The sequence below is a fragment of the Mustela erminea genome, chromosome 21 (assembly GCF_009829155.1).
Source record: "Mustela erminea isolate mMusErm1 chromosome 21, mMusErm1.Pri, whole genome shotgun sequence".
Lineage (NCBI taxonomy): Eukaryota > Metazoa > Chordata > Mammalia > Carnivora > Mustelidae > Mustela > Mustela erminea.
In genome coordinates, this window is record NC_045634.1 from 36,998,178 (window position 1) to 37,023,588 (window position 25,411).

Consider the following 25,411-nt stretch of genomic DNA (forward strand, 5'->3'; position numbering starts at 1 on the left):
CCTCCTCCTGCTCCTTCTTTGACGTAGATGGATGTTCTCACGGTATTAAGTGAGCCCAGAGTTACCGCTTTGGGTCCCACAGTTATTCTAGGAGGAGTACAAGGAGATGCCAGATCTGTCCCATTCGACATTCCTCCTTGGCAGAGACATGTCTGTGTGCAGAAAGGTAGGACTGGCCGTCTCTCAATGACCTTAACTTCTGACCGTTAAGGTGCGGAGCTGTTTTAGTTGCTCATGTCATGAGCAAAAAATAAAAGCATAGAAACCATTTAATATGGATTTATTGAGACTCTCCTGTATGCACAGTACTGCAAGGATGAGGGAAATTAGTAAAATGCTTGTGATGCCCTCAGTAGGCTCCCAGTTCAGTCAGGGAAGCAGACATCTGCACAGCCACCGAGAGTACGAGACAGATTCTTACCTTTTCCACGAGAAGAACGTGAGCAAGTTCTGATGGACTGTGAGGGCGAGCGTGGTCGGTCGGACCTCAGGTCATAAGGGCAAGAGTTTTAGCTTTGAAATGTCAGAAGAGTGTAAACAGGCAAAAGTCAGCTACAGGGTTCCAGATGGGGGAGGGCAGGAGGTGTACGCGTGGAAGCACGGTCACACGGGACAGCCAGGGAGCAGCCATGGTCCCATGTGGGCTACAGAGGACTCAGGAAAGAACTTACAGGAGATAAGGCAGGTGATGGTTGGAGTCTCGTCAGGAAGGACCTTCAATCCCATGCTAAGAAAGTTGACGTCTTTCTCAGACTGACTTAGGGTCATGAAAGCATTTTTATAGAAGGGTGTGACGTGATTGAATGTGGGCATCAGCACAGACTGTCATCGTTCTTACCAGCGGTCCTTGTTATCTACTTATCAGATATCACCCAATGTAGGAGTGGCTTCCCCCCAGGAAGAGTGGAAAGCCCCTCTCGGGGGTGCAGATGGCAATCTGCAACCCCCATTTGGTGACATGCATCCTGTGTCAGCACTGCTGATGCACGCTGGGCACCGAAGCTGGCTCCAGCTCTGTCTGCAGGGCCCGGGATGCTGTTAGGCACATGCAGGTCATTTGTAAAGTTGATTTGAATTGTGTTTAGGGCCGTTGATGTCATAGTTGCTCAGAGTGGATGAGAGCATAGGGAGGGAATGAGACCTATTCAACAGCACGAGTGAAGGTTTCAGTTTCGCCAGGGCACAGGCAGCGCCTGGTTAGAACAGAGGTGTGTAGCGGACATCACCAGGTTGCAAGGCCGCGGCTTAGCGTCTGAATAATTTTGCACTCAGGTCCAGAAGGTGTCTGTGAGATGAGGGTATGTTGCATGCTCTGATCCCTCCCTTAGATACACGGCTGTCATGACAGCTTTGGTGTGGCCAGAATTCTACATCTGGGAGCTTGCCACTTGCAGAAACCCATGGGGCATGCATGGTGTGTCTGTGTCTAAGCATCTGCCAAAGGGCTTAATGACCACCAAAGGCTGAGCTGGGGGTGGGTGCTGAGGACATTTCTGGAGCAGGTGAACCGTGACTGCTCTGTATATCCTAAGGGGTTATTAAGTTGAGGAGACACTAGATTTCCTGTCCAGGTTGGAAAACATGGAGCTCTGGGAGAGTCCATCCAGCTCTGATGCCCGGAGTTGTGTTCCTCTGCGCGCAGAGACGTTGGTCGTGGGGCACAAAGAGAGCGGCTGCTATTTTCCCGGCGCTGGCTCTCCTCTCCTTTGCTTTCCTCCGGTGCCATGAAGGAGCATGTTTGATCCAACAAGGACAACACCTACACCCGACACATCGCAGCCTGGCGGTGTGGCAGGAAGGGTTGCATAGACTAATGCACGCTTTGTGAAGGTTGCTATTCTATTTAGGTATCCGGTGTGTGCTGAGCGTCTGTTATATGCCCAGCACTTTGATAGGTTTCAGAAAGATAATACAAGCTTCCTGTGTTACTGGCAGGACAGCCATTCAGTAAAGAATCACACAAATCATCAGGACATCACTGAAATGTCTGCACGAGAGGTGCCAGGAGAAGACATTATCAAGGAGGAACAACCTCAACTTCACAGTCAAGTCAGGCTTCCATGACAATGTGAACCGTAATCCGAAACCTACAGGAGGACCAGGAATGACTAGGCCAGTGGGTGGTTGGGTGTCCCGGATCAGGGCAAGAGAGCAGTATGTGCAAAGATCTTGAGGAAGGAAGGAGCATATGGGGCTTTCCATGGGGAGACTGAACCACAGACAAGCACATCCCAGTGTAGAAACCAAGGGGAAGGTATAGAGCCTAGAAATAGGAGCCAGAGATCTGACAGGAGGACAGAACACTCAAGAGACTCGAAATCATTTTTGTAAACAGCATAGAATATCCAAGGGGAGCACAGACACAAGAGTGTGTGAGGTTTGCAAGACGGAGGAGAGTGGGGGCACCTGGGGGCTCAGTTGTTAAGCATCTGCCTTTAGCTGAGGCCATGATCCCAGAGTCCTGGGATCGGGCCCCACATTGGGCTCCCTGCCTGGCAGGCAGCCTGCTTCTCCCTCTCCCAATCCTCCTGCTTGTGGTTCCTGCTCTATCTCTCTCTGTCTAATAAATAAATAAAAACCTTAAAAAAGAGAGAGAGAGAGCGGAGAAGGTTATCAGTGTTTACACCGGAGAGAATCTTCACGTGTGCATTGAGCAAAGAGTGAAGCCAGAGAGAGAAACTCTGTCCTGGAGAGAGCAGGCCTATGTGACAGCTCCTCAGGAACGCCACCGCTAGTGGAAGAAACGTCAAACAGAATGAACTGATTGTGACGAAAGAAAGATTGTTCTCATGAGGAGGTCGTCTTCTGTGGCATGATTTTAAAGAGGCTATGGATGGGTGTTTTGTTTGTTTGTTTGTTTCTCCCAAAGGGTAGATGTGTGGGTGTAAAACTTTTGGGATCAATTTCTAGAAATCTTTGTAAGTACATATATCGTTGGGTCCATTATCAAAGGAACGAGACGGAGACAAAGTGAATGTTATATAAAGCTTTATTCTATGCCGAGCATTAGAAGTCGGACTGACCGGCCAGGGCCGCCTCCGAAGAGAGCGACCACTCCTTGGTCTTACAGGCTCGTTTTTATAGGGCACAACTGCAGACCTCTATGTAGATGGCTTTGGCTAATTGCATGTCTTTTTACCTGTCTGGCCTTATTTTAGGTGTGTGTTTTAGCAACGGTTACCCAGAACTGATATCACTAACTGCTGAGGCATTTATTAAACATCAAAACGGCTGCCTACGCAACATGGAGTCCCTCTGGCTCAGCAGGCCCAGGCAGGCCCTAGGGGTTTAACAGGTTTTAACGTGGCATCGGCCCCAACAATATAACTGTTGTGTTGCGCGTGTTTCTGTGTATACGTATATGTGTGTGCGCGCACACACGCACAGACTTCCGCCTGTCCTCTTTCCACGAACTCCCGTTTGAAGAACTACCTTTAACTTCCATTGTTTCTTTCATCAAAGTCTAAAATAAAGCTTAGAATAGCCGTCTGAACTCAATATATATTCATAAGACAATGGTGTTCCCTAGTAACACAAATAACACTCAGTCAGAAGCATGACATTTCAGGAAGCCTTTCTGTATCAGATCCTCCCGTTTACTTTTCATAAAACAGAGATGAATGGAACACGACCCCTGAGTCATGTGGTTACCGTCCATGGGAGCACAGGAAAACGTAAGGACTTCTCTGGGTGTAATGACTTTCCCTGGGTGACAAGCAATCCGCTCTTCCAAGTGGAGAGCTTTATGAAATTCTTCAGGCTCCTTAGGGAGGGTGGGTGATTTACAGTCTGTGTTGATGGTATTAGTGCTTTCTGGCGTCTTAGTCATCACAGTTAAAGACGTATAACTACAGAGAAACTCCCAGCAATTTATATGATGGTTTTCTAAAGACATAAGAAATCTGGCTTAATGTCAAAGAAGTGCTCAGACAGAGCTCTCTCAAGAACTTTAGCATTTCCAAATGCGTTTTGGAAAATTATCTCGATAAATTGACTCCATGTTTTTCAAGTTACATAAGTAAAATGAATGAGTCACAGACACAAGGCTGTAATATTTGAGAAGAACAACGTCTCAAACCCTCATTTTATACTGGGGCAGTGTGGGGCTGAGGGAGGTTAGGTGGGAGCGGAAGTTGTGGAGGGATTATAAATACAACCCTGAAATTCATGGTAAAGCTATTTGGAGAAAGTGGAACAGTCTGGTCAGTTCTATTTTGGCTCAAAGAAGGTCGTCTTTGCTTTAAGTACCCTGTGGGTCCTACATCTATTTTTACTGTTGGCAGGAGCAAAACCTTGTTGAATCTTTGTAAGAAATGAGTTTGCCCGTGGATTAGATTGCCTAATTTGGCAGTCTTGGGCGGAAGACTGAGAGCTCTCAATCCCTTAGCCATGGCTAAAGGGACCACTCAGTATTCTCACTGTGAAGTTTTATGGGTTTTTGGACCTAGTTTGAGATGTTCCAGAAATGAAATGCATCTAACATTCCCTCAGAAAGACTCTTTCCTGACAGATCACGTTGAGGTGTCCTTAATTTTTTTAAGTCCAAATATATTTGAATCCCCTGATTTCTCCAGATTACTTTCCTGTGTTTTCACATGTTTAGTATTTTTTTAAAAACTAAGAGTACGTTAGATACCCTCAGCTAATAGGCAAAGGCATGTGTTGATATATGTCATTATTAAATCCTTTCTGAAAAATGTTTCTGCTTTGTATCTTATGCTCACTGTGTATGTCAATTTGAAAACCAAATCCAGCAGACTTTGAAGACCTAGAGCTAAGAACTAAGGAAGACTTTTAAGAAGCAAAAGCCAATGATGATGCATGCTAAGTCACTGATAATTTTACAGTGTTAAACTGAGATTAGAGGGATGACATTGTGTACTGAATTTCTTCTCTATCTGGACTGCTTTAGAATGAAACATTTAATATATATATTCAAAGGTTGTTTTTCCATTGTGGTCGTAACACGTTGACACAAACATGGTGGCTTAAACCAACACAAATTTATTATCTTATGGTTGTATGGGTTATAAATCTTACAGAGGCTCTGCTGGAATAAAATCAAGGGGTCAGTAGGGCTGTGTTCCTCCTCAAGGCTCCAGGGGAGATGCATGTTTGCCTTTTCCTTTTGTAGCTTTGTAAGGTCACTCACATTCTTTGGCTCATGGATTCTTCCTCTGCAGGGTCCACCACCATGGTTACAGCTCTCACATGTATCCCCCAACCTCCTTGGTAGGTTCCTTCTACTCCGTGACTGTCTTCTTCCGTTTCCCTCTTCCGTTGGTAGACATGTTGGTGATGGCGTTGGGCTCCCCCACAATCCAGGATAATCTCTCCTTTGTCTGTAACTTTATCCCATCTTTGAAGTCCCCTTTTTCCACATAAGGTGATGTAGTCACAGGCTCTAGAGATTAAGATGTGGGCACCTTTGGGTGCCTTTCTGATGCCACAGAGGTTGGCATCAATTGAATTCTTTACTTCTAAATTATTTGCTTCTCAATCTTCTCTAACCCATCCAAGTTCTTGGTAAATCTATTATAACATCCACTGACTTGTCTGTTAGTCAACTTCCTTTAAATTCGTGTGCAATGAAGGAACAATTGACTTTATAATGTAAGTTTACTGTTAAATGGCAGCTTTAAGATTAGCACAGGCCTGTGGAAGAGAACCAAAAATCTCACAATTCCCAAAAATATGTCTGATATAGAACAACCACCAACTCAACACCCCAAAGAAAGAGGATGTGAGTATTTGTTATTTTCCACGGACAGATTCAGAAACCCATGCATATTAATCCATTCTGGAGTGTGACTCATTTGTATGGCTCTAACCATGGGCAATGAATTATATAATTATTAAAAATCCTCACATTTGATTCTGTGTAAAATGAATCTATACAGAAAGAAGATATTTTTTCGAAGCTATTTACATGACCTTGATACACATCATCTAATTATCTATCTGCTCAGTATTTTTACAAATCGCCTTATATCTATCCAAGCAAGGGTCAGCAGACTGTGGTCCATCAGCCAAATCTCACCTATACAGTTTTTACACTGTTCAATGTCTGAAAAACTATCAACAAAGAGTAACAATTATCTTTCTCTGACTGACTTAATTTCACTTAACATAATACTCTCTAGTTCCATCCATGTCACTGTAATAGCAAGATTTCATTCTCTTTTATGGCTCAGTAATATTCCATCACACACACACACACACACACACACACACACACACATCTTTCTCTGCTCATCAGTTGACAGATTGTTGGGGTTCTTCCCTGTGACCAGTAGTTTGTCTGAGTAGATAATGCTGCTATAAACTTTGGGGTGATTTCACTCATGTGTGTGATGTAAAATACAAAACAGATGAGCAAAGGGGAAGGAAGAGCGAGTGTTGGAGGGCGAACCAAGAAACAGACTCTTAACTGCAAAGAGCAAACTGATGGGACCAGAGGGGAGACAGGTGGGGGACAGGGGTCGCAGGCGCTGGGGATGAAGGCGTGCCCCTGCCGTGATGAGCACTGGGAAGTGCTGAATCACTATATTGTACACCCAAAACTAATATCGCACCGTATGTTAGCTAACTAGAATTTAAAATATAAATTTGAAGAGAGAGAAAAGAAAGAGTAACATTATGTTTCTCAGGAAAATAGCATGAAGAGCGAGTGTCTGTCAGTGGACTATTGCTGGAACCTAACCTTCCCCGCTCTGTGGCTGCCTCTGAACTCCAGCAGCAGCGCTGACAGCTGCAGCAGAAACCGTGCGACGAGTAAACCGTAAAATATGTGTGCCTGGCCCTTTGCAGATGAAGGGTGTCGGTTAACACAGAGCTGGCATTGGGGGTGCGGGTTCGTGGGTAGCGAAGAAGGGGTTTATTTCCGTGCATTGCTCACGTTGACACACCACTAAAATGCAATCAGACCCAGGTTCTGAGATCAGAACCATTCAAAAAGAACCTAATTAAGAAAAAAAAATACTGTAAGATCCATAACAGATAAACACGGAATTCAGTTATGAAACTTTCAGTAAGTGTATGTAGGTAAGCTGGATAGATTCTGGGTTTTTGAATCCAGACGTTAGTTATTTTCTGGTCCTTGCCAGTATTAGGCAAAGAGGTAACCTATTTCCAAGAGAATCTGTAGCATCAACTCCCCAAGGGAAACAGGTGAGAGGGGGTGGGAGCCTTCAAACAAAATATCAAAATAATGAAATGTTTCCTGGAAGCAGCTCTATCCGACTTCAGCAGTCAGAGCTACATAAACCCAAGCAAATCGGCAGATCTGAGTTGTGCATTTCCTCTAACAGACAATTATTTCAAACAGTGACATAGACACTGTTGCAGTTGGTTATAGTCAAGGTTTGCTTTTAACCGTAAATGCATACTGCACATTTTCAAACCTTAGAGTTTAAATTGAACACCCCGACATCAGAAAGCTTGCCTCCATATTTCATTTGATGCTGGTTTTCCTCCAGGTAATGGAGTAAGGAGGGAAACACTCCACACACCACCCGTGCCTGGTAAATCTGGCGCACGGAATACAGCTTCCAGCTGACCAAGAAGCTCCAGGGTCCAGGGGGCAGCCCACAAAGGGCAGCACCGGTTTCAGTAACAAGCAATTGCTTAAACCTTTTCTGATCACCCGCACTAATAATACAAGTCATTTTGAAAACAGATTTGGCAAAATAATTACACAATTCAGAGCCATTGATGACATTTAAAATGTGCATCAGGGACATTTATACATCTATCAAAATCATTTCTCTTAACCCCTTGCTGGGGGTACGTTCAGGTCCAGTTTACAGACTGGCAGGTGGAGGTTCAAAGAGCTCTGGCAAGGCAGCCGCACACAGCCGCCTCCCTGAGCACCCAAATCCAGGGATCCCTCTGCCATCGGCCCAAACTGACGCTGCCGCAGAGTTCACAGGGGGAACTTTTATCACCTGGGACGACTTTCACTTCCTAATGATGCAGGTTTTCAGCAGGAAGTAAATTTCTCACTTTTTTCCTGACAACTAAAGCACACGCTGTCAAGGAGGATGAGGAGCTTAAACAGCTTAGCCAGAGATGGATTGTGTCTGATTTTGGAAGATTGAATTGTGTTTAATATACTGCTTTCCCCAAACATAATTTTATTTCATTTCAAATCTCTCTGACAGTGCTTGTCACCATTTCCCTATGTGTTGCACTTCTTCCCGCGGGTAGGAGAGGCCTGTGCTGTGAACTGTGGGATGGTCCCCTAGAAATATGGGATGCTGTCCAGTGTGATAAACAGCGGATCTGAGGGCACTAACGGTGAAACCGAATCATGAAGCGTCCAAAGAGTGAAAAGCACAGTGTTACCATTTGCCTGTTTCTTGTCTTTTTAATAATTCATTATGATTGAGGTCTGATGAAAAAGAACAAGTGATCCAAAGAATATCTTCTCATGGATCCGTCATTAATAAGGAAGAATAAACATGTAAAGTGTTGGCGAAAGCCTTCCCTCCATCAAGGGTAAACCCAGCACTAATAGGTGGACACACATGAAACAGCCCGGGTCTTTTCAAAGTTTCGGTGCAGCTCCACAATGATCTCAAATAACGACCATCAGTAGTCAGTTGTTAACATGGGTTTGCTATAGGACATTTGCTTGGTTGGTTTACAAGGGAGATTTTTTCTGGTTCTGTCTTCCAGGTTGACTGGCATGAACCTCCCTTCTCCGGTTATAAGTAGCAAGAATTGGTTACGACTCCATTTTACATCTGACAGTAACCATCGGCGCAAAGGATTTAATGCACAGTTTCAAGGTAAGAATGCCCCATTTTCTATATTTAAAAAAAGAAGATATTTTGGTCTTTTTAGCCTCAAACTTTAAGATTCTCTTGTTAGAGATAGAGCAAGAGATAGAAGCTTAAAAATACCCTCTAGCTCTTTTATGCACAATTAACTGGAAATTCTGCAGATACTCCTAACAATTTCTCAGTAAAGCTTTATTACTTTGACAGTATATCATGTATTTTCTTGTTTTGCTTTAATTATTACTGAGTTTTTATCAATAAGTTTTTTTTATTGTTAAGCTGCAACATACATGGTTTAATACAACAAAAAACACTTAATCAAGTGAAAAAAAATAAACTGAACATTAAACAAATAAACACTCAAAACAAAATATTTTCCATTGGAAACATGTTAAGATGAATACGGGGTTTCATTATCATCTTACTGCAATTTTCTTATTCATTCATTTAAATTCATATACAGCTAATCAGAAAATATCCATAGCTGGCTGGCTGTTTTCTTGACCCACTCATTAAAACTGGTACAGCATATAGGTTACATGAACATGCATAAGTGTATCATCCTACTGCTTCCAGATGTAAAATTTATCCACAGTACATAAAGCTGGCTACCTGCTTTAATAATTTACAGGTAAGTGAATATCAAAAGAAAAACACGAGATTTTTTTTGGAGCTGAGAGAAACGGAGTCTGTAGTCACTGACATGCAGGTCTGATTTTGAAACTTCCTCTTTGTATCAAATTTTTAGTGTTTATACCTGGATAGTATTGTGTCATTGCACGTATGTTTTGTTGGGATTTTTTTTTTAAAGATTATTTACTTATTTTAGAAAGAGAGAGAGAGCAGGGCAGGGAGGAGGAGACACAATCCTGAAGCAGACTCCCCGCTGAGAGCAGAATCCCCCATGGGGGACTTGGGAGCTCCTTTCTAGGACCCTGAGATCATGGCCTGATCCGAAATCAAGATTCGGACCCTTAACTGGCTGAGCCACTCAGGTGCCCCACCCATATGTTTTTAAAAATTAATAATCCTTATCAATACCATAAAAAGTATTCAATTTATTAGGAGATCCACTGAAAACAGTCCACTTTGCATTTGCAAGGAACAATAGTATGACTGTGTCAGGAAGCAAGATGTGCGCCCAGGAAACCTCTCATCTTCCCCCAGATCATGACTGTGAGAATGTCGAGAGTTCAGTTTAGAGCACATTCCTTAAGCGCTCACTGTGCGCACGCCAGGACCCCGAAATGAGGAAATTATAATAACCCCCATGTCCAGAATCTCATTGGTCAGAAAAACAGTTTGCAAACAACCCCCATGAAAGGCAGGATGGAAACCAAAGTCATGTCAGCCACTTCGGGAGATTTTAGTAATGTTCTAGCAAATGGTCTGAATGTGTCCTTCTAAAGCACAATTTAAATCCCATAATGCCTTCAATGTATCTTTTTGGGCAAGAAGTAGGAAACTAAGAGTAATTTGCAGGAAATTAAATACAGATGGTGCTGAGGGGCACACGTGGAGGTGAGCAGACTTTGTTTGCCACCTGCTCCCTGGGGCTCGCCAACCTTCACAGAATGTGCCTGACTTTAGAACGCAGGGCCAATTTTGTTTCGCCAAAATGCATCTGGTGCATCATCAGGAGCACTGCCCATCTCACATTATCTGCGGATGTGCCAGAAAGTTCCTTATTTTATCCACTTGGACTGCAAATAGACTGCCTTCCAAGTTTTACAGGAGTCATACCAATTGGTTTCTTGTCCTGGAATCTAGACAAGGCTGAGCTCCTTTTTCAGACCTGCCTCTATTTGCCTTTATCTTTTAAGACCATATACTGTATCTGCAGTCCTAATGGGGTGCCTGTGACATATGTGATATGTACATACGATGTGGACGAACACATGGGTGGGGGAGGGGAGGTCACACAGGGACACGGTAGGTGGGCTGTGAAGTACTCCATGAGGTCTTGTAGGGAAATCCACCTGAGTTGGTCTGTATCAATCCCCATTCACTGATACATCTATCTCTAATATAGAACAATCATAAATTAATATTCCGAAGGCAAAGTGACTGACCAGTAGGTAGGCAGATAGATCAATAGAGAGTCCTTTCTAAACAGTAGTTGATCTTCAAAGGTCCTGATATTGATTAATATATTGGCATTGAACTGCAGAAAAAATTCTAGGTGTCAGTCCTCCAACCTGATCAGTGAATTTGGTATCTGTACCAGTGACTGGAAGAGAGGAAAAAAAAAATTTGAAGACAATCCAAATTGGCGGATATAAGTAACATTCTGGTTGACAGAAAATTCGAATAGTTTAGACATATTAGCCACTGAGAAATATATATATATATATATGCATATATATATAAAATATAATTATTCAAATATATGCGTATGTGTGAAAGAGTTGGGTTCCCTCTCACTGTCCCCCATCAGCCTCCCCCTTGACCATCTCTGCATGACTTTGCAACCAGGAGCGTTCATGGTTTTCATGCCGCAGGCCAATGAGAACCTTCCCGACACACAGGGAAAAACGAATTTTTCACTGACGTCTTCCCTTCATTCCCTACTGACATCTGTACTGTACTTTTGTTGCAACAAAATAAAACAAGGTTGTGGTCACCCACACAAACGAAAAACAGGAAAGCATGGTAGAAGAGCAGTCCAGAAAACCAACGAGAAAAATAAAGAGTTACAGTGAAAATTCCCATGGTGTTTGCCAGATGCTATTTGACTATCTATTCCCGTATTCTGTCGAAGAATCTGAATCTTAGCTCAGTCAGTGGAGGAGGGGCACCTTCTGAGAAACACATGTGTCTGTGCTTGTTGCCTTTGAAACATAGTTGCAGTCGCATTTATCACTTGTGGTCATGGTTAAGGATCTATAAAGACTCCATCAGTGTTCCTTGGAGTAAGAATATGATTCCAGACTAGGTGGGATCTCTGTAAAACCCCATGGGGTTCTAAGCCGCTGACAGAGTCTTCCAGTGGTGGCTCCTGATGACAGAGTGCTTTTTTGTTCAAGAGCACCATGCCTATGAAGAATATTATAACTTCTAAAAACAAAGAATATCTTCTTTTTAACGTGGTGCTCTTCTCGGTCAAATAATCAACCACCACGATAAAATGTGTTTTCGACTTTCATGTCTAAGTCCTTTATTCTTTGAATTTCACACTGTGTTCTTTGGCTTTTATCTCTTCAATCATGCCATCAAATTATGCCAAAAGTAGTAGTGTGCTTGACTGACAAGTAAGACGGCTCTGTGGCCGCTCTTCCCAAAATATATTCACTATCAAAATAGCATCGTGAACAAAGGAGTGGCAAATGCAATAAAAGTGACTGGATTTATTTGCAATATCTTGTGTGTGTGTATATATATATATATATTAGGTTCTTGTGGAATGACAGATTTATGTAGGACACATTATATCTTTAAATCAGCTGAAAATTGAGCCCATTCTTTATATGTTGCCGCCATCATTAATTATAATTAAATAAGTGCCTTGTTAGCACCATCAGTCATGTAGACATTTTTGATGTCTACAAGATAGATTTTTTAAAGATATATTAATACTGAAGCACAAATGCATCTTCGCTATTAAGTAGCAATGTGTGTTGAGCTGCATTCTTACATATGTCTACCTGGCTGTGTATAAAAATACAATTTTTACAAAATGCAATTCCTGTTGATTTCTGAAACTGATAAGTCATTTTAAGTGTTTGTAATAAAACTGCAGTTTATATAGAGAGCACCTGTCTCATAAATCAAAGGAAAACCTGACAATGGATTTTAAAATGTTGGGTTGACACAAATAATTAGCTTTCTCTTTAAGTGATACTTCTATATAATGACTAATTTTAGTTTTTAGTTAAATGGAGACTTTATATAAAATAAGGCTTTCGTGTTGTTAAAATGTATCTTGGAAAATTGGGAGCTTCATCTTTTCAGATTAATTCAAATCTGGATGACATGTATGCTCGTCCATTCCCCAGTGCTCCCTGAGACACAATCGCAAAAGCTCTACCTAAGAGATGATAGACATGGTCTATCCTAGCACTGGTGTGTATGTCTGTCTCTCCCTTTAGAACAGAAGCTCTGCAAATAGTAGTAAAGGCCATAATCTAGAGCCCAAAAGGCTCTCAATAAATATTTGCTGAAGACAAAAAGGAAACCAAATGAGCTGCTCCTACTCCCCCCAGACCCCAGGGACAGCTGGTGGGCAGAAGTAGTGAGATGCCCTGTAGGCGACGCTCTCACTCACTTGCATGACGTGGACAGGCGCTGCTCTTCCAAGGGGACTTTCCGGATAGGTAGGGACACATCAAGTTTAAATCAAAACAAGTTAGCAACCTCTAATCTTATCACCTCTAAAAAATTCTGAAAACTTCTAAACCTCTAACAGAGAAACTGCTTTTAATAAATATAACTTCACTCAAATCAGATACACAACCACTTCCCTAAACATGTAAGTTAGCTTCTCTTGGAACCAAAGATTCTTGCAAAGTGCCAATGCTGGTCCTTTAAAAATTCGAAAAAGATGCCAGTCTCTGTGTTCCAGGCTGCTGAATCTTGGCCTGCTCTCTTTTGTTAAGTACTTTCTGCCTCGTGTCCCTTGCTGTCTTACTCTACAAAGTCAGAATAACATTGACCTCATAGAATCCTTGCAGATAGCTAAGAAAATCACCAGTGTAACAAGGGCTTTCCAGGCCACACCGGAGTGTGAGAGCATTTGTTACCCGTCTGTAGTCCTTCTTTGTGCCTGGTACGTGCCCAGCCCAAATTAACTAACGCAACTTCATATTGCAAGTTTTAAGAAATATTTTAAAATTTCAAAAATGGGCAGATGCTCTTGGCAGAACTGGTGCACCGTTCTCTCGAAGTCTGTTTCACAGTGAAGCTGAACCAAGGCATTCTCTAGAACCCAGTGTCTACACTCCACATCCGAGCTTGTCGGAAGTGAGTGCATCTGTGCGATGAACGGCTTATATGAAGACTGAACTCAGACGCTTCATTCAGAGTTATCAACATGATGCCTCTGGAATTAACCAAAGTGTCCATCAGCAGTGGATCAGATCAGGAAATTATACATGTTCATACAAGGGAATACTAAAGAAAAATGAAAAAAGGCAAGCTGACTGTACACCCCTCAAGAGTGAATCTCATCAGCGTAACACTGAGTGAGAGGAACCAGGCACAGAAGCACCACAATGTATGGTCCGCGCAAATGTAATAATATAGGGGCGCCTGGGGGGCTCAGTCAGTTCAGCATCTGACTCTTAGTTTTGGCTCAGGTCACGATCTCGGGGTCGTGAGATCAAGCCCCATGTTGGGTGCTGCACTCAGCACAAAGTCAGCTTGAGATTGTCTCTCAAATAGATAAGTAAATCTTTTAAAAATAAATATAATAATACAATATAAATAATAATTCAGGACTGTATATACAATTTAGGAATCTAAAAACTCATTATTGAGTGCACGCTTGTTACTAAAAGAGTATCCTGCTGTGTGTGTGTGTGTATAATACTTAAACTTAAAAAGTGTTTTTTTAAAAAATGCTCAGAACAGCTCCTTTCCAAGAGGATGGCAAGTTCTTCAGAACTTTTTTTTTACAAATAAGATCAGGCAAAAATATCTAGAGAACTCCTACTCACTGTCATGTTGCTAATTGTCCAAATTAGAAGCTACATCCCGCACACGAGGACGGGGGGGATCACAAGGCTGGTACCCCACGCCACACAGCTTGTAGATGGCCGCGTCAGGGCGTAAACAGAACTCTCCATTTTTTTCTTTTCAACGTCATCCTTTCCAACCCTATTTTTGCAATTTTCTTGCTGCACGGCTTCTACTGTTTCCAATCACAACATCTTTCTTTGGGGAGCAGTGATTTATTTTTGTAAAACAGAAATCCCAGTGAAGAAAGCAATACTTCAGGGCAGCTATAAGTGAGTAGCAACTTAATCTGCTTTCTCAGGTTGATCTGTTCCAAGCAGAAAACTGGCAGACCACTGGGGGAACAGGTGCCATAATGATGGGGAGGGGTTGGCAGAAATAATGAATCTGGAGCTTGAAGCCTTGGATAACTGACTGAGTAAATATATTCATGGGAAATGAATGTGTGTGTGTGTGTGTGTGTGTGTGTGTCTGTGTGTGTGTAACTAAGGGACAACATGAAAGCAGAGGGTAGATCCAGCAAAAAGCCAAAGAGGAGCGAGGGAACAGCTTCACAGCATAGACTAGGGCAGTCCTGGACTATCAGAAAGGCTCCCTGGGAACTGAGGGTGCCACTTTGCAGACAGGCGGTCCACCATGTGAGTCCTGCCCCTGCTGGGCATGGCAGAGAGGGAACGGGTATTGGAGGTCGAATTCCCTGTTCTCAGTCCAGCGAGGAATGGGTAAATGGAGAGGAGTCACGCTAGACAGGAAGCTCTGCTAGAGCAAAGCCTGTTACTGTTCTGTATATGGGGGGAAAGAACCATCATCACCTGTGCACAGAGGCAGAGATCAAAAAGAGAATACCTCTGAAGCATCTAACAGGGTGCCCAGAATGGGATCGCCTGCATCTCATGAACTTGGGGAACATACCTGTGTTAATCTGCTGATGCGTCTTACAGACTTAGCTTAAAACATCCAATGAGGGCTTGTGCGGGATTGTATTACTTCTTCAGACTTCCTGCAACTTCTTGGCATGATTTTCACTTCCCAGCTGCTTCATTTCTTACATCCCTGTTTACCCTTTCCATTTACCCTACTCCCCTGCCCCGAGTACAGTGACTGTGCATTGGATGCCACCTTGATGTCGCAAGTACAATGACCATGCATTGGGTGCCACCTTGAGTCATTTGGAAATCCTTTCTCTCCATTTCCCTTACTGGGTATCTGCTGTGTGGCCCACAGTGTGCAAGGAACATGGAATCCAACAGGACGAGTCATGTTTCAGCCCAGTGCCAGCAAAGAGGTCAAGGGAGACATGCAAACTGACAAGTCCCGTACAGTACAGTGTAGGTGACGTCATGCACAAAATGCCCTGGAATTAGAAAGCCGCACCTCAGCTGACTGGGCAGGGAGCGGAGGGCATTTGTGGGAGGTTTCCTGGAGGAGAGGCTGCCTGGACTGCGTTCGGTAGCCAGGAAAGAGGCAGGAGAGGATTCCAAGAAAAAAGGGCGAGCAGACCTGGAGAAACAGGACACGCACGGTGTGCTCAGGCTCCTGCACATATTGATGGTTCAATATTGAAGTGTGAAGGGAGTCGGACAGCAATGAGAAGTAAAGCTGGAAAGGGACGGCTGGCTCTGGGAAGGATTTTATGCTATCCGTAGAAACTTAGCTGCACCATGAGCAAACAATAAAGATCGCCAGAGTGTTTGAGAAGATGAAGACGGAGAACAGCGTATACAGTTTTATCAACAGCACCACTGGTAGGTTCCCCTTTGTTAGCTGGCAGGGAGCGCCCAGGGATTTCTCAGAAATGAGGGCCATGTACTGGAACGTTCTAAAACACTGACCATGGGAACAAAGATTGTCCCCAGACCACCATATTTAAAGAAGGGGAAAATGTTGCTGAGGTATATAAATTGGCCCTAGAGGGATCAAACGCCCTTCCATCAAAGGCTTAGCCAAATCAAACTTGATGAACTAATATATTTGAGAAAGAAAGTGTCCACCAGAAGTGTGTGTATGTGTTTGTTTGGTGGGGAAAGTCTTGGAAACTTCTTCAAAGCCCAGTGACCCAGGAGCTAGACAAGATCGTGATGCGAAGCCCGGTGACGTGCATTCCCGGGCTCGGCAACTGTGGTCTGTGAGCAGCCCGGCTCCATCCCGGGGACGCAGGCATGGACGGGCTGAATCAGCACATTCATCCAACGGTCCTGCCATGCGGCCGTGTGCCACTGCCCCTCCAGTTACCGTAGCGGACGATGAAGGGGAGGCCTCTTCTCCCAGGGAGTGGACATTCCAGAGAAGATGAGAGAATTGATCAGACACATTGAAAAAATAGCACGTGCCAAGTACAGCTGGAAAACTTCATTCAGTCATGAAAGGCCCTTCCGAGGGAGGGGCACCTCCCTGAGATCTGAACGGCTTATGAAGGTCAAGACGTAGCATGAGCAAATTGCACGGAGAAAGCCGTGGGGACGGGAGGGGCAGAAGAAGAACAGGGAGACGGGAGGTGACAAAGCACAGAGATGCGCTGGTGCAAAATCCCATAGGGACTTCCGAGGGTGTTGGTGGGGCTACGCCAGGTCTAGGTATAAGGCAAGGCTTCAGAATGTCTGATTTCCATTTTGAACACATTGAGATTTCCTGCAGAAAATGCACTTCCATATATTAATATTCTGTCCCCATGATGAGTTGTGGCGTCCATTGTAAATTAATAAATGATCATGGTGGTTCTTCTGTCTTACCTCTAACCTTGGTTACCTGGCCACATCCTGCTACAGTACTAGAGAATTACGCTTTCTGGTCTACAACGCTGAGGTCACACCTGCGCCAAAGGGTTAGGTAAGCTGACCTTCCCAGAGGGGCTTTGTCCTGGCTCAAGTGAGAGGCACCTTTACTGCTCTCCTTTGTCCAAACTGCCATTTGGCCAAAAACTTTTACCTACTTAACAGTGTGGTCTTGTGCTAGATGTCTAACAACAATCTCTTAGACATGCCCCATGTATCTTGTAAAAGGGGATAAATAAAACAGGTACAATTTTGTGTGTCTCTCCTTGTATTAAAAAATCCTCAATGTGGGGTACCTGGGTGGCTCAGTGGGTTAAGCCTCTGTCTTCGGCTTGGGTCATGATCCTGGGATTCTGGGTTCGAGCCCCGTATTGGGCTCTCTGTTCGGCAGGGAGTCTGCTTCCTTCTCTTTCTCTCTCTCTGCCTACTTGTAATCTCTGTCAAATAAATAAATAAAATCTTAAAAAAAAATCCTCAATGTAAAAATCCATTCCGAACCACTGTTTGATATCTACTAAGGACAGAACGAAGAGAATGGGCTTAAACTTCAGTAGTAATTATTTTGACTAGGCATTGAGGGCGATTTCTTACTAATGTTGAAATAAAGTAATGTATTTCCTAAGGAAAGTATGCACTTTTATTCCTCAGAGATGTTCAATTAATAGATACAGTTCTCACCTCGGGGAAGCCCTAATGGGGTAAATGAACTTTTGAGTTCGTTCCAGACTTTTGATTTAAATCTGTGCATTTTCATGCACCAATTTATTTTAAGGTTATGTTGGAAATATTAGCCCATGATAAATCCTAGTCCTCATATATAAAACCACTTAAAATAAAAACTGTCTTTTTCTAAACTTCAAAATGTGGTTTGCCCTGGAAAACTGGAAGCCTACGTCACTCACTGCATCACCCTGGTTTACAACAGACTAATAAATGGCAACAGCCGGTTGATGCTCATTTTTTTTTTTTTGTTTAAAGATTTTATGTATTTATTTGACAGACAGAAATCACAAGCAGGCAGGGAGGCAGGCAGAGAGAGAGGAGGAAGCAGGCTCCCCGCCGAGCAGAGAGCCCGATGTGGGGCTCGATCCCAGGACCCTGAGATCATGACCTGAGCCGAAGGCAGAGGCTTAGCCCACTGAGCTATCCAGGTGCCCCTGATGCTTGGTTCTTACGCTTGGAGACTATAAAGGCTTACCAGGGTTATTATCCCCTTGGTGAATTGTCTTCCTACAGTTTCTGCTTAGGTGATGTCAAGACACATTGTTCTGGTTTTCCGTTGAGCAAACCCCTCACCGCACTCATCCTTCAAGCCTTCCCTGTCTCGCTGGCAGTGTGGTCAGTCAGATTTGAGGACCGTGTTTAGGGCTTTGCCAAACGCACACACCATCTCTCGCAGGTAACAAACGCCCTGGAAGCTGAGACAGCACGGTCTACACTGCCCGCCGGGAGGCTGTCAAGCCAGGGCGTCAGCGTTTGTTTACCTGGAGAGCGGAGCCTCCTAGTGTGGCTTCTCCCCAGAGCGCTTACCAGGAGGGGCTGTAGGGTGCCCAAGGGCCATGCTGGCTCACTCAGAGCCCCGGGAAGTCAGTCGGCTTTGGAAGCCACACCGCTTGTTCTCGTCATTGTCTGGGGCAGGTTCCTCAGCTGAACAGGAGAGCAGTGGCTCAGTCCACGTCCTGGTCATCCGGGTCGAGGCGGTGAGCCTCGGTACTCCAGGTGACTGCCGCGTCGCAGGGCAGCCTCATGCCGCTTGCGGAAGGCTGGGGCAGACGTCAGAGTCTACGCAGCCCTCAGCACGGGTGCAGATGTGAGTTTAAGTGGGTTGAAAACAGCATGTAGCGGAAGGATGCGTGCGGTAAGCCGCTCAAGACGGTGAGTGTTGGGTCGCAGGTGGGTTCGTTTGCGTGCACATCGCTTCAGGGCACCGCACGTCTAGCTCTGCTGCTCCTCTGAAAGGCCTTTCTTGACCACAACAGCTCCCAGCAGGTTTCTCTGAGGGTCCCTTCCGCCGGGCAGGCAGCCCCAGAGATGGTCTCCAAGGGCTCACGAGGCTCTAGCCAGTGTCTTTGCACAGCTGACCACCATGATCTTTACCATTGGAAAGGCTGTATATTCCCCTCCATGAGGATGAGAAATTTCCTTTTCTTTTCTTTTCTTTTTTTTTTTTTTTAATATTTTACTTATTTATTTGAGAGAGACAGAGAGAGCATGAGAGAGGAGTGGTTCAGAGGAGGAAGCAGACTCCCCGCAGATCTGGGAGCCCCATGCGGGACTCGATTCCAGGACTCCGAGATCATGACCTGAGCCAAAGGCAGAGGCTTAACCAGCTGAGCCCCCCAGGCGCCCCGAAGTTTACTTTTGACCGTGACTTGTGCACAATGCATTAATCCCTGGATATAGAGGGAATTAACTGAAGGGTATATAATGTACGGAGGGTAGAGTTCTCTTATCCTATAGATATTTTAGAATTTGCCTTGAAAGTAATAGGGGCTTCGTTTTTACCAGACATATATTGGGCTACAATTCAGCTTATCTGACCATGTTTATTGTTAAAATATTGACTTATGAATTATCTGCATGAGATGACAAATAGCCACAACCTATTTATCTGAATGGCCTCCTGAATACCCCGCACCCTGCGTGCACTGGGCTCTCCTGCAAAATGCCTCAGTGGTAACTCACAAAATTCCTTAAATATTTAAGGTCTAGACCTTCACAGCTGCCCGGAGGTAGGGGAGCCAGCAGCTTCTGCTCTGGTTAATTTGTGCCTGCTGTACTATGAGCTAAAAATATTTAAATATCATGCCTGAATATGGTTGTAAGAGCTGTATGTGACTCTTCATTGAACATGCTATTAAGTTCTCTAAAAATATGCAGCAAAACAAGCATAGATGTCCTTCTTTCTAGAGAAATATACATCGAGGCTTGTGAGTACTTAGGTTAATACGTGTTTCTAAGTCACCCACTCTTCATTGTAATCCAGTGGTAACTTTCTTTGGCTGCATTTTTTTTTCTTTGTTTGTTGTTTTGTTTTATTTTGCTTTGTTGGTTTAGTTTTGTTTTGTTTTTTATTTACAAAATGTTTAAAAGACTAAAAGCCCTTATACTTCCCAAGCCTGGGGTTCAAACCTGGTGGCGCGGAGTTCCCGGGTCAGTGTGGCGGTAGCTCCCGTCATGCACAAGCTGCTGAGCAGACACCGAAGCTCCTGGGACAACGCTCTGGCCGCCCACTTCAGACTCATGTTTCCATCCACATTCCAGACACCCCGCACCGAGTGCCCCTGGACCTGTCGTCCCCTGTCCCTGGCCATTCCTTCCCACCACACACTGCGGCCTCTCGGTCTTTATCATTTTTCCTCTCTGAAAAAGCCTTCCCGGACTCCGTAGCCAGCACCAGCCATGCATCCGTATGTACCTGGACAGCCTTTAGCCTTTTCTTACCACTTTTGTGGTGGGCTTCACTGAGGTACGGTTGACAAAATCATCAACATTTAAAGTGTGCTTTCGGATGGTCTCTTCGCACAGTACGAGAGGATCTCCTCCCGCAAGCTAAAGAACACACATCCATAACCTCACATACTTGCCTTTTTAAAAAAATTTTGATGAAGACATTTAGGTTCTCCTCTCTTAGCAAATTTCAGCTGTACGATGAACTGTGTTCAGCTGTAGTCGCCAGGGTACCCATTAGAGCCTCCGACGTTTTCATCTTATGACGAGGGCTGGACCCTTCCACCGACCGCTCATGATTTCCCCCACCTCCAGCCCCTGGAAACCACCTTTCTGGTGTCTACAGTTTCTGAGTTCAACTTTTCTTTTAAGATACGTATCCCACATTTGCTCGCGATGTTGCTATACCTAGTTTGTGTTTTGTGTTGTGTTTTCAGAGCAGACACATTCTCTGGTGTCTCCATCACTGGGCAGCGATTTTTTTTTTTTTTAAAGATTTTATTTATTTATTTGTCAGAGAGCACAAGCAGAGGGAGTAGCAGGCAGAGGGGGAAACAGGCTCTCTGCTGAGCAGGAAGCCCCATGCCAGACTCGATCCTAGGACCCTGGGAGCATGACCTGAGCTGAAGGCAGACACTTTTTACTGACTGAGCCACCTAGGTTTCCCAGGACAGAGTTATCGTCACACACAGCATTCAGTCCCTGTTGGCTGAATGGATGTTTCAGTGCCTCAACAAATCAAAAGCCCTAGAAACAGATCTTCTGCTCTGCATTCATTAAGATGGTAGCATAGTGGAAAGACACTGACCCATGGAGTCTGAAGAGCGCTGTGACCTTGAGCAGCTCTCTCAGCCCCTTCAGAGGGCTCCTTGGTCATGTCTTCACCGTGCTAGCCAGGCTCCTGCAGGAATCCCGTGGGGCGCTGATGGAGAAGCTGCCCAAAGTCCTCATTCTAATGTGGCACAGATCTGATTGCTTTCGCCCGTGCAGTGCTCTGTGCTTGGTGACCCATGCAGGGAGATGGCGGGGATACAGAGCCCCCTGGGCTCTCACAAGTTTGTGTGGCCTTGGGGTCACCCCTCCCCAACTGGAAGTCTCTGGAAGTCACTGCCTCTACACGTAATGTGTGCTACCGGGGGCAGTCAGGACGAATTCAGAAAATCAAAAGTAACTCTTCACAGGGAAAAAGTTGAGTCACTTATATCAGTTCTCTAAATCTCTCTCCTTCTGACCCTTCACAAATGCCCCACGAGAGGCTAGCCCTGAGTGGTGACTCTGAGGGTAGACGGAAGGATAGGCAGGTGCTCTGCTACCTGCACCACCATAGAAGCAGGAGTGGAAGCTGTGACATTTACAGGGAGCTCAGACAGCCTCCAGGGAGTGCGCCACTACCTCTGTGCCCCATAATACCCCTGTGCACTGGACGGGCACTTCTGGCCCTGCATGCCTGTGATTCCACAGTCTGACGGGTGGTGGTTATGTGCTCCGGTCTGAAGGTGATGGTTATGTCACAAGGCACACATGTTTCAGAACAGCAAGTTTTACACCTTAAATATAGAGTTTTTGTCAATTATGCCTCAGTAAAGCTAGGGGGGTAGATAAAGATAAAAAGAAAGAATCAAAATTGAAGTTGGACAAATATAGACCAAGTGGCCTTTTTTCAAAGCTGAGTTATCATGTTCGTCCTCATGGTAAGCCGATTGTGCTGACACATCTTGTTCCCTTTACGGTAAGACTGCCCAGATAAGTAGAGCAGGTTTTTTTCTATTTCACAAAAACTATTACAGGTGCATACATAGGCAACATCCTTTTCACTGATACCTTTTTCCAGAAAATTCCAGTATTTATCTCTGGCCCATGAATAATTGACTTAATTTAAAAACCTCAACCAAGTTGACATTAGAGGTCTCTCTTACTTCCTGTTGTCTACAAGCTGAGATGCTTGTGAGGACCAGTATATCCCACTCTCCTTAATTCATCCATTAGCAGCCTTGGCTATGTACTAGTAAGAGCTGGAGGCTTTTTAAAAAAAATTATTATTATTTTTAAAGATTTTACTTATTTATTTGACAGAGAGATAGAACACATGTAGTCAGAGAGGCAGGCAGAGGTGGGGGGTAGCAGGCTCCCTGTTGAGCAGAGAGCCCGACGTGGGGCTCCATCCCAGGACCCTGAGACCATGACCTGAGCCAAAATTAAGTCTGACACTTAACCGACTGAGCCACCCAGGTGCCCCACCTTCTTAATATTTTGAAATCATTCTCTGTAGTCCTACAAACTTTCTATCACCATTATTTTAACTTTTAGTCTTTAGAATGACTTAAGACATTACAGCTTATATTGGTTAATTCAACATTTAACACAAAGGTACAAAGATCGGTATTTTTCTCAAATTATTTTTGAGAATGTTCTTTTCTTTGCTCTGAGTAATATCTCTTTTTTAATCCTAAGTAGTCTTCATGTAATTCCAAATATTGAGTCCAAAGTTTATAAAATAGGTTACATAAATGAATGCCAGTATTAACCTTAAACCTGTATTAGTTGCTACCATAACTATAAATAAATGTGGTATTTAATTGATAACATTCATTTAAAATCTAATTTAACTTGGTAACTCAAACATAATATACATTTAAAAGAAATCCTTACCTGTCACGTGATAAATACCAATTTTGTAAATATATATCGTGTAAGCATGGGGTATAAAAATAACTCACTGTCTCTGACTTCAGGAGTTTATAATATAATTAGTAGCTCTCAATATGTATTTGGGTCAGATTCCCTATTGAAAATGTAATACAGATTATGGACTTAGAGTTCATACATACCCGATTTAACATACATTTTTGTGAACTTCCTGTTTGTATGAAATCCCAGAGGCTACAACTAGATTGCGGGTTAAGAATTATATCTGTAGGAATTTCAGGGTCAGAACTGCTGCTTTCAGTTAATGTTGGACCGGAGGAGACACATTTAATTGAAAGATGATAGATACCGAGAGGCAAATGATCGATAGAAGGTCAGGATCTCTGATAGGGATATGTCGGTAGAGCAGGCAGAAGCGTGAAGGAGATAAGAATGTGCCGGGGTGAAGCTGGGAAGAAAAGGGGAAACCCAGCTTGAAAGGGCAATTTGAGAGGAGAAAAAAATCAAGAGTACTTGGAAAAACTTGAATTACATTTGACATTTGTGGAAGATAATGATGGAAAAGTATGTGCTGGCCAGCATGTGACTGACATTAAAAAGAACCTGAAATTTATAATTGAGGTCGTTAGAGGTTGCCGAAGGATACCTGAACAGGGTTTGACCTCGGAGAGAGAGGACACTGGGCCTGAGGTAGGTCAGAGAAAGGATCATGGTGTTGGCACAAATATATTCAACGACTGTAGGTCACACTGCTCTTTCTAAACATGACTATCCGTTCAGAGAACAGAAATTTGGCACAGTGTGCCTGTCCTACTCGGCAGTTTAGAAAATCCTTATTTTTATTTTGCTGGAAGGTACCTATCTGTACTCTCTGACTGCACTGAGTGAGTCAGGTTTTACCAAGTTGGTCCTGAAGTCTCTGAATGCATTTAAGAGAAAGAAGTCTGCCTACTGAAAGGGTAAAGCGGCCGGAACCGAGTCACATTGCATTTGCTGATCTACTGGGTCAAAGTGCGATCACATCTGTCGGGAGACGTGACCGTCAAATGATGAACAAGGAGTGTGGGTTAGAGCACCGGGCCACGTGAGGCCTCCTGTGATACCGTCTTCCTGATGCCTCTGTGTCAAGCCTCCTGACAGGACGCCCGGCCGAAGCTCTTCACAGGCACCCGGCTTCGCTGTCCGCAGCCTCGGAACCGCCAAACCCCGTCTCCCTGACTCCCACCTCCTTTACCTTCCTTGCTCGGCCTTTCCCTCCTACTGCGCAACCGGGGGCTTGAGTAGGGTTCTGCCCTCCTTCCCTGCTTCTGTCCCCTTACCCGGGGCAGCCCCGGCCTTCCAGAGCCTTGCTCAGGTGGTGCTCAAGGTGGGAACGCTCTGCCCTCCCTCCTCCATTCTCTTGTGCCCGTAGACACCTCTGGGTGTTGCTTGGCTCGCTTGGCCTCTCTTCTCCACGGTGTGCCGTGGAACCGACATCCCAAGTCCGTAAGCTTGTCTCTGCACCTCTGCCTCAAATCCCAGTGCCTTCTCCCCCTCCTCCTGCCTTCCCCACAGTTCCCTATGGGAAACCCTCCCCTCTTCATGCTCCCTGTGACTCACGTGTGCCCTGAGTCCTCTGCCTGCAGCCCCCCACTTCTGAGAACTCCCATGGAACCTGCTCTTTTCCCATCCCAGTGACGTGGCTCTTGACTAGGACTGCCTCGTACTGTCAATGCCTCCTTCAGGGTGAGCTGTGGGATGCAGGCGCTGCCGACCCCGTAGATGGAGATGAACTGCGGACGTAAAATACACCAGGTCTAAAGGCAGTAGGGGACGGGCACTGTGAGATGTCTTATGTGAGGACGGTATCTTCTATCACTTCCTTTATGTGTTTAAGTTTTTTAAATGTGTGCACCAGAAAATTTCACATTACATACGTGGTCACTTTGTGTCCCCTATTTTATCTCTATGGATGGTGCTGCCATAGACCATTTTCGGTTCACAGCAAGACTGGGAGGGCTGCTCCAATAGGACCCTTCTCAGGATGGTTCTCCTACCAATTCTGAATGTCTGAACACCTCACACAAAGGACTAAGTCTGGGTGGGACA

At 44.5% G+C, this 25,411-nt stretch overlaps 1 protein-coding gene across 2 annotated transcripts in view; it reads left to right on the forward strand.

The window, feature by feature from the left end:
* The window catches only part of CSMD1 (CUB and Sushi multiple domains 1), a 1,941,062-nt gene that overhangs the window by 1,221,665 nt on the left and 693,986 nt on the right, over positions 1-25,411 (forward strand). For both annotated transcript variants that reach the window (XM_032328946.1, XM_032328947.1), the window contains one exon: positions 8,680-8,792. In XM_032328946.1, coding sequence (XP_032184837.1) covers positions 8,680-8,792 — 113 coding nt within the window. The remainder of the gene's footprint in view (positions 1-8,679; positions 8,793-25,411) is intronic.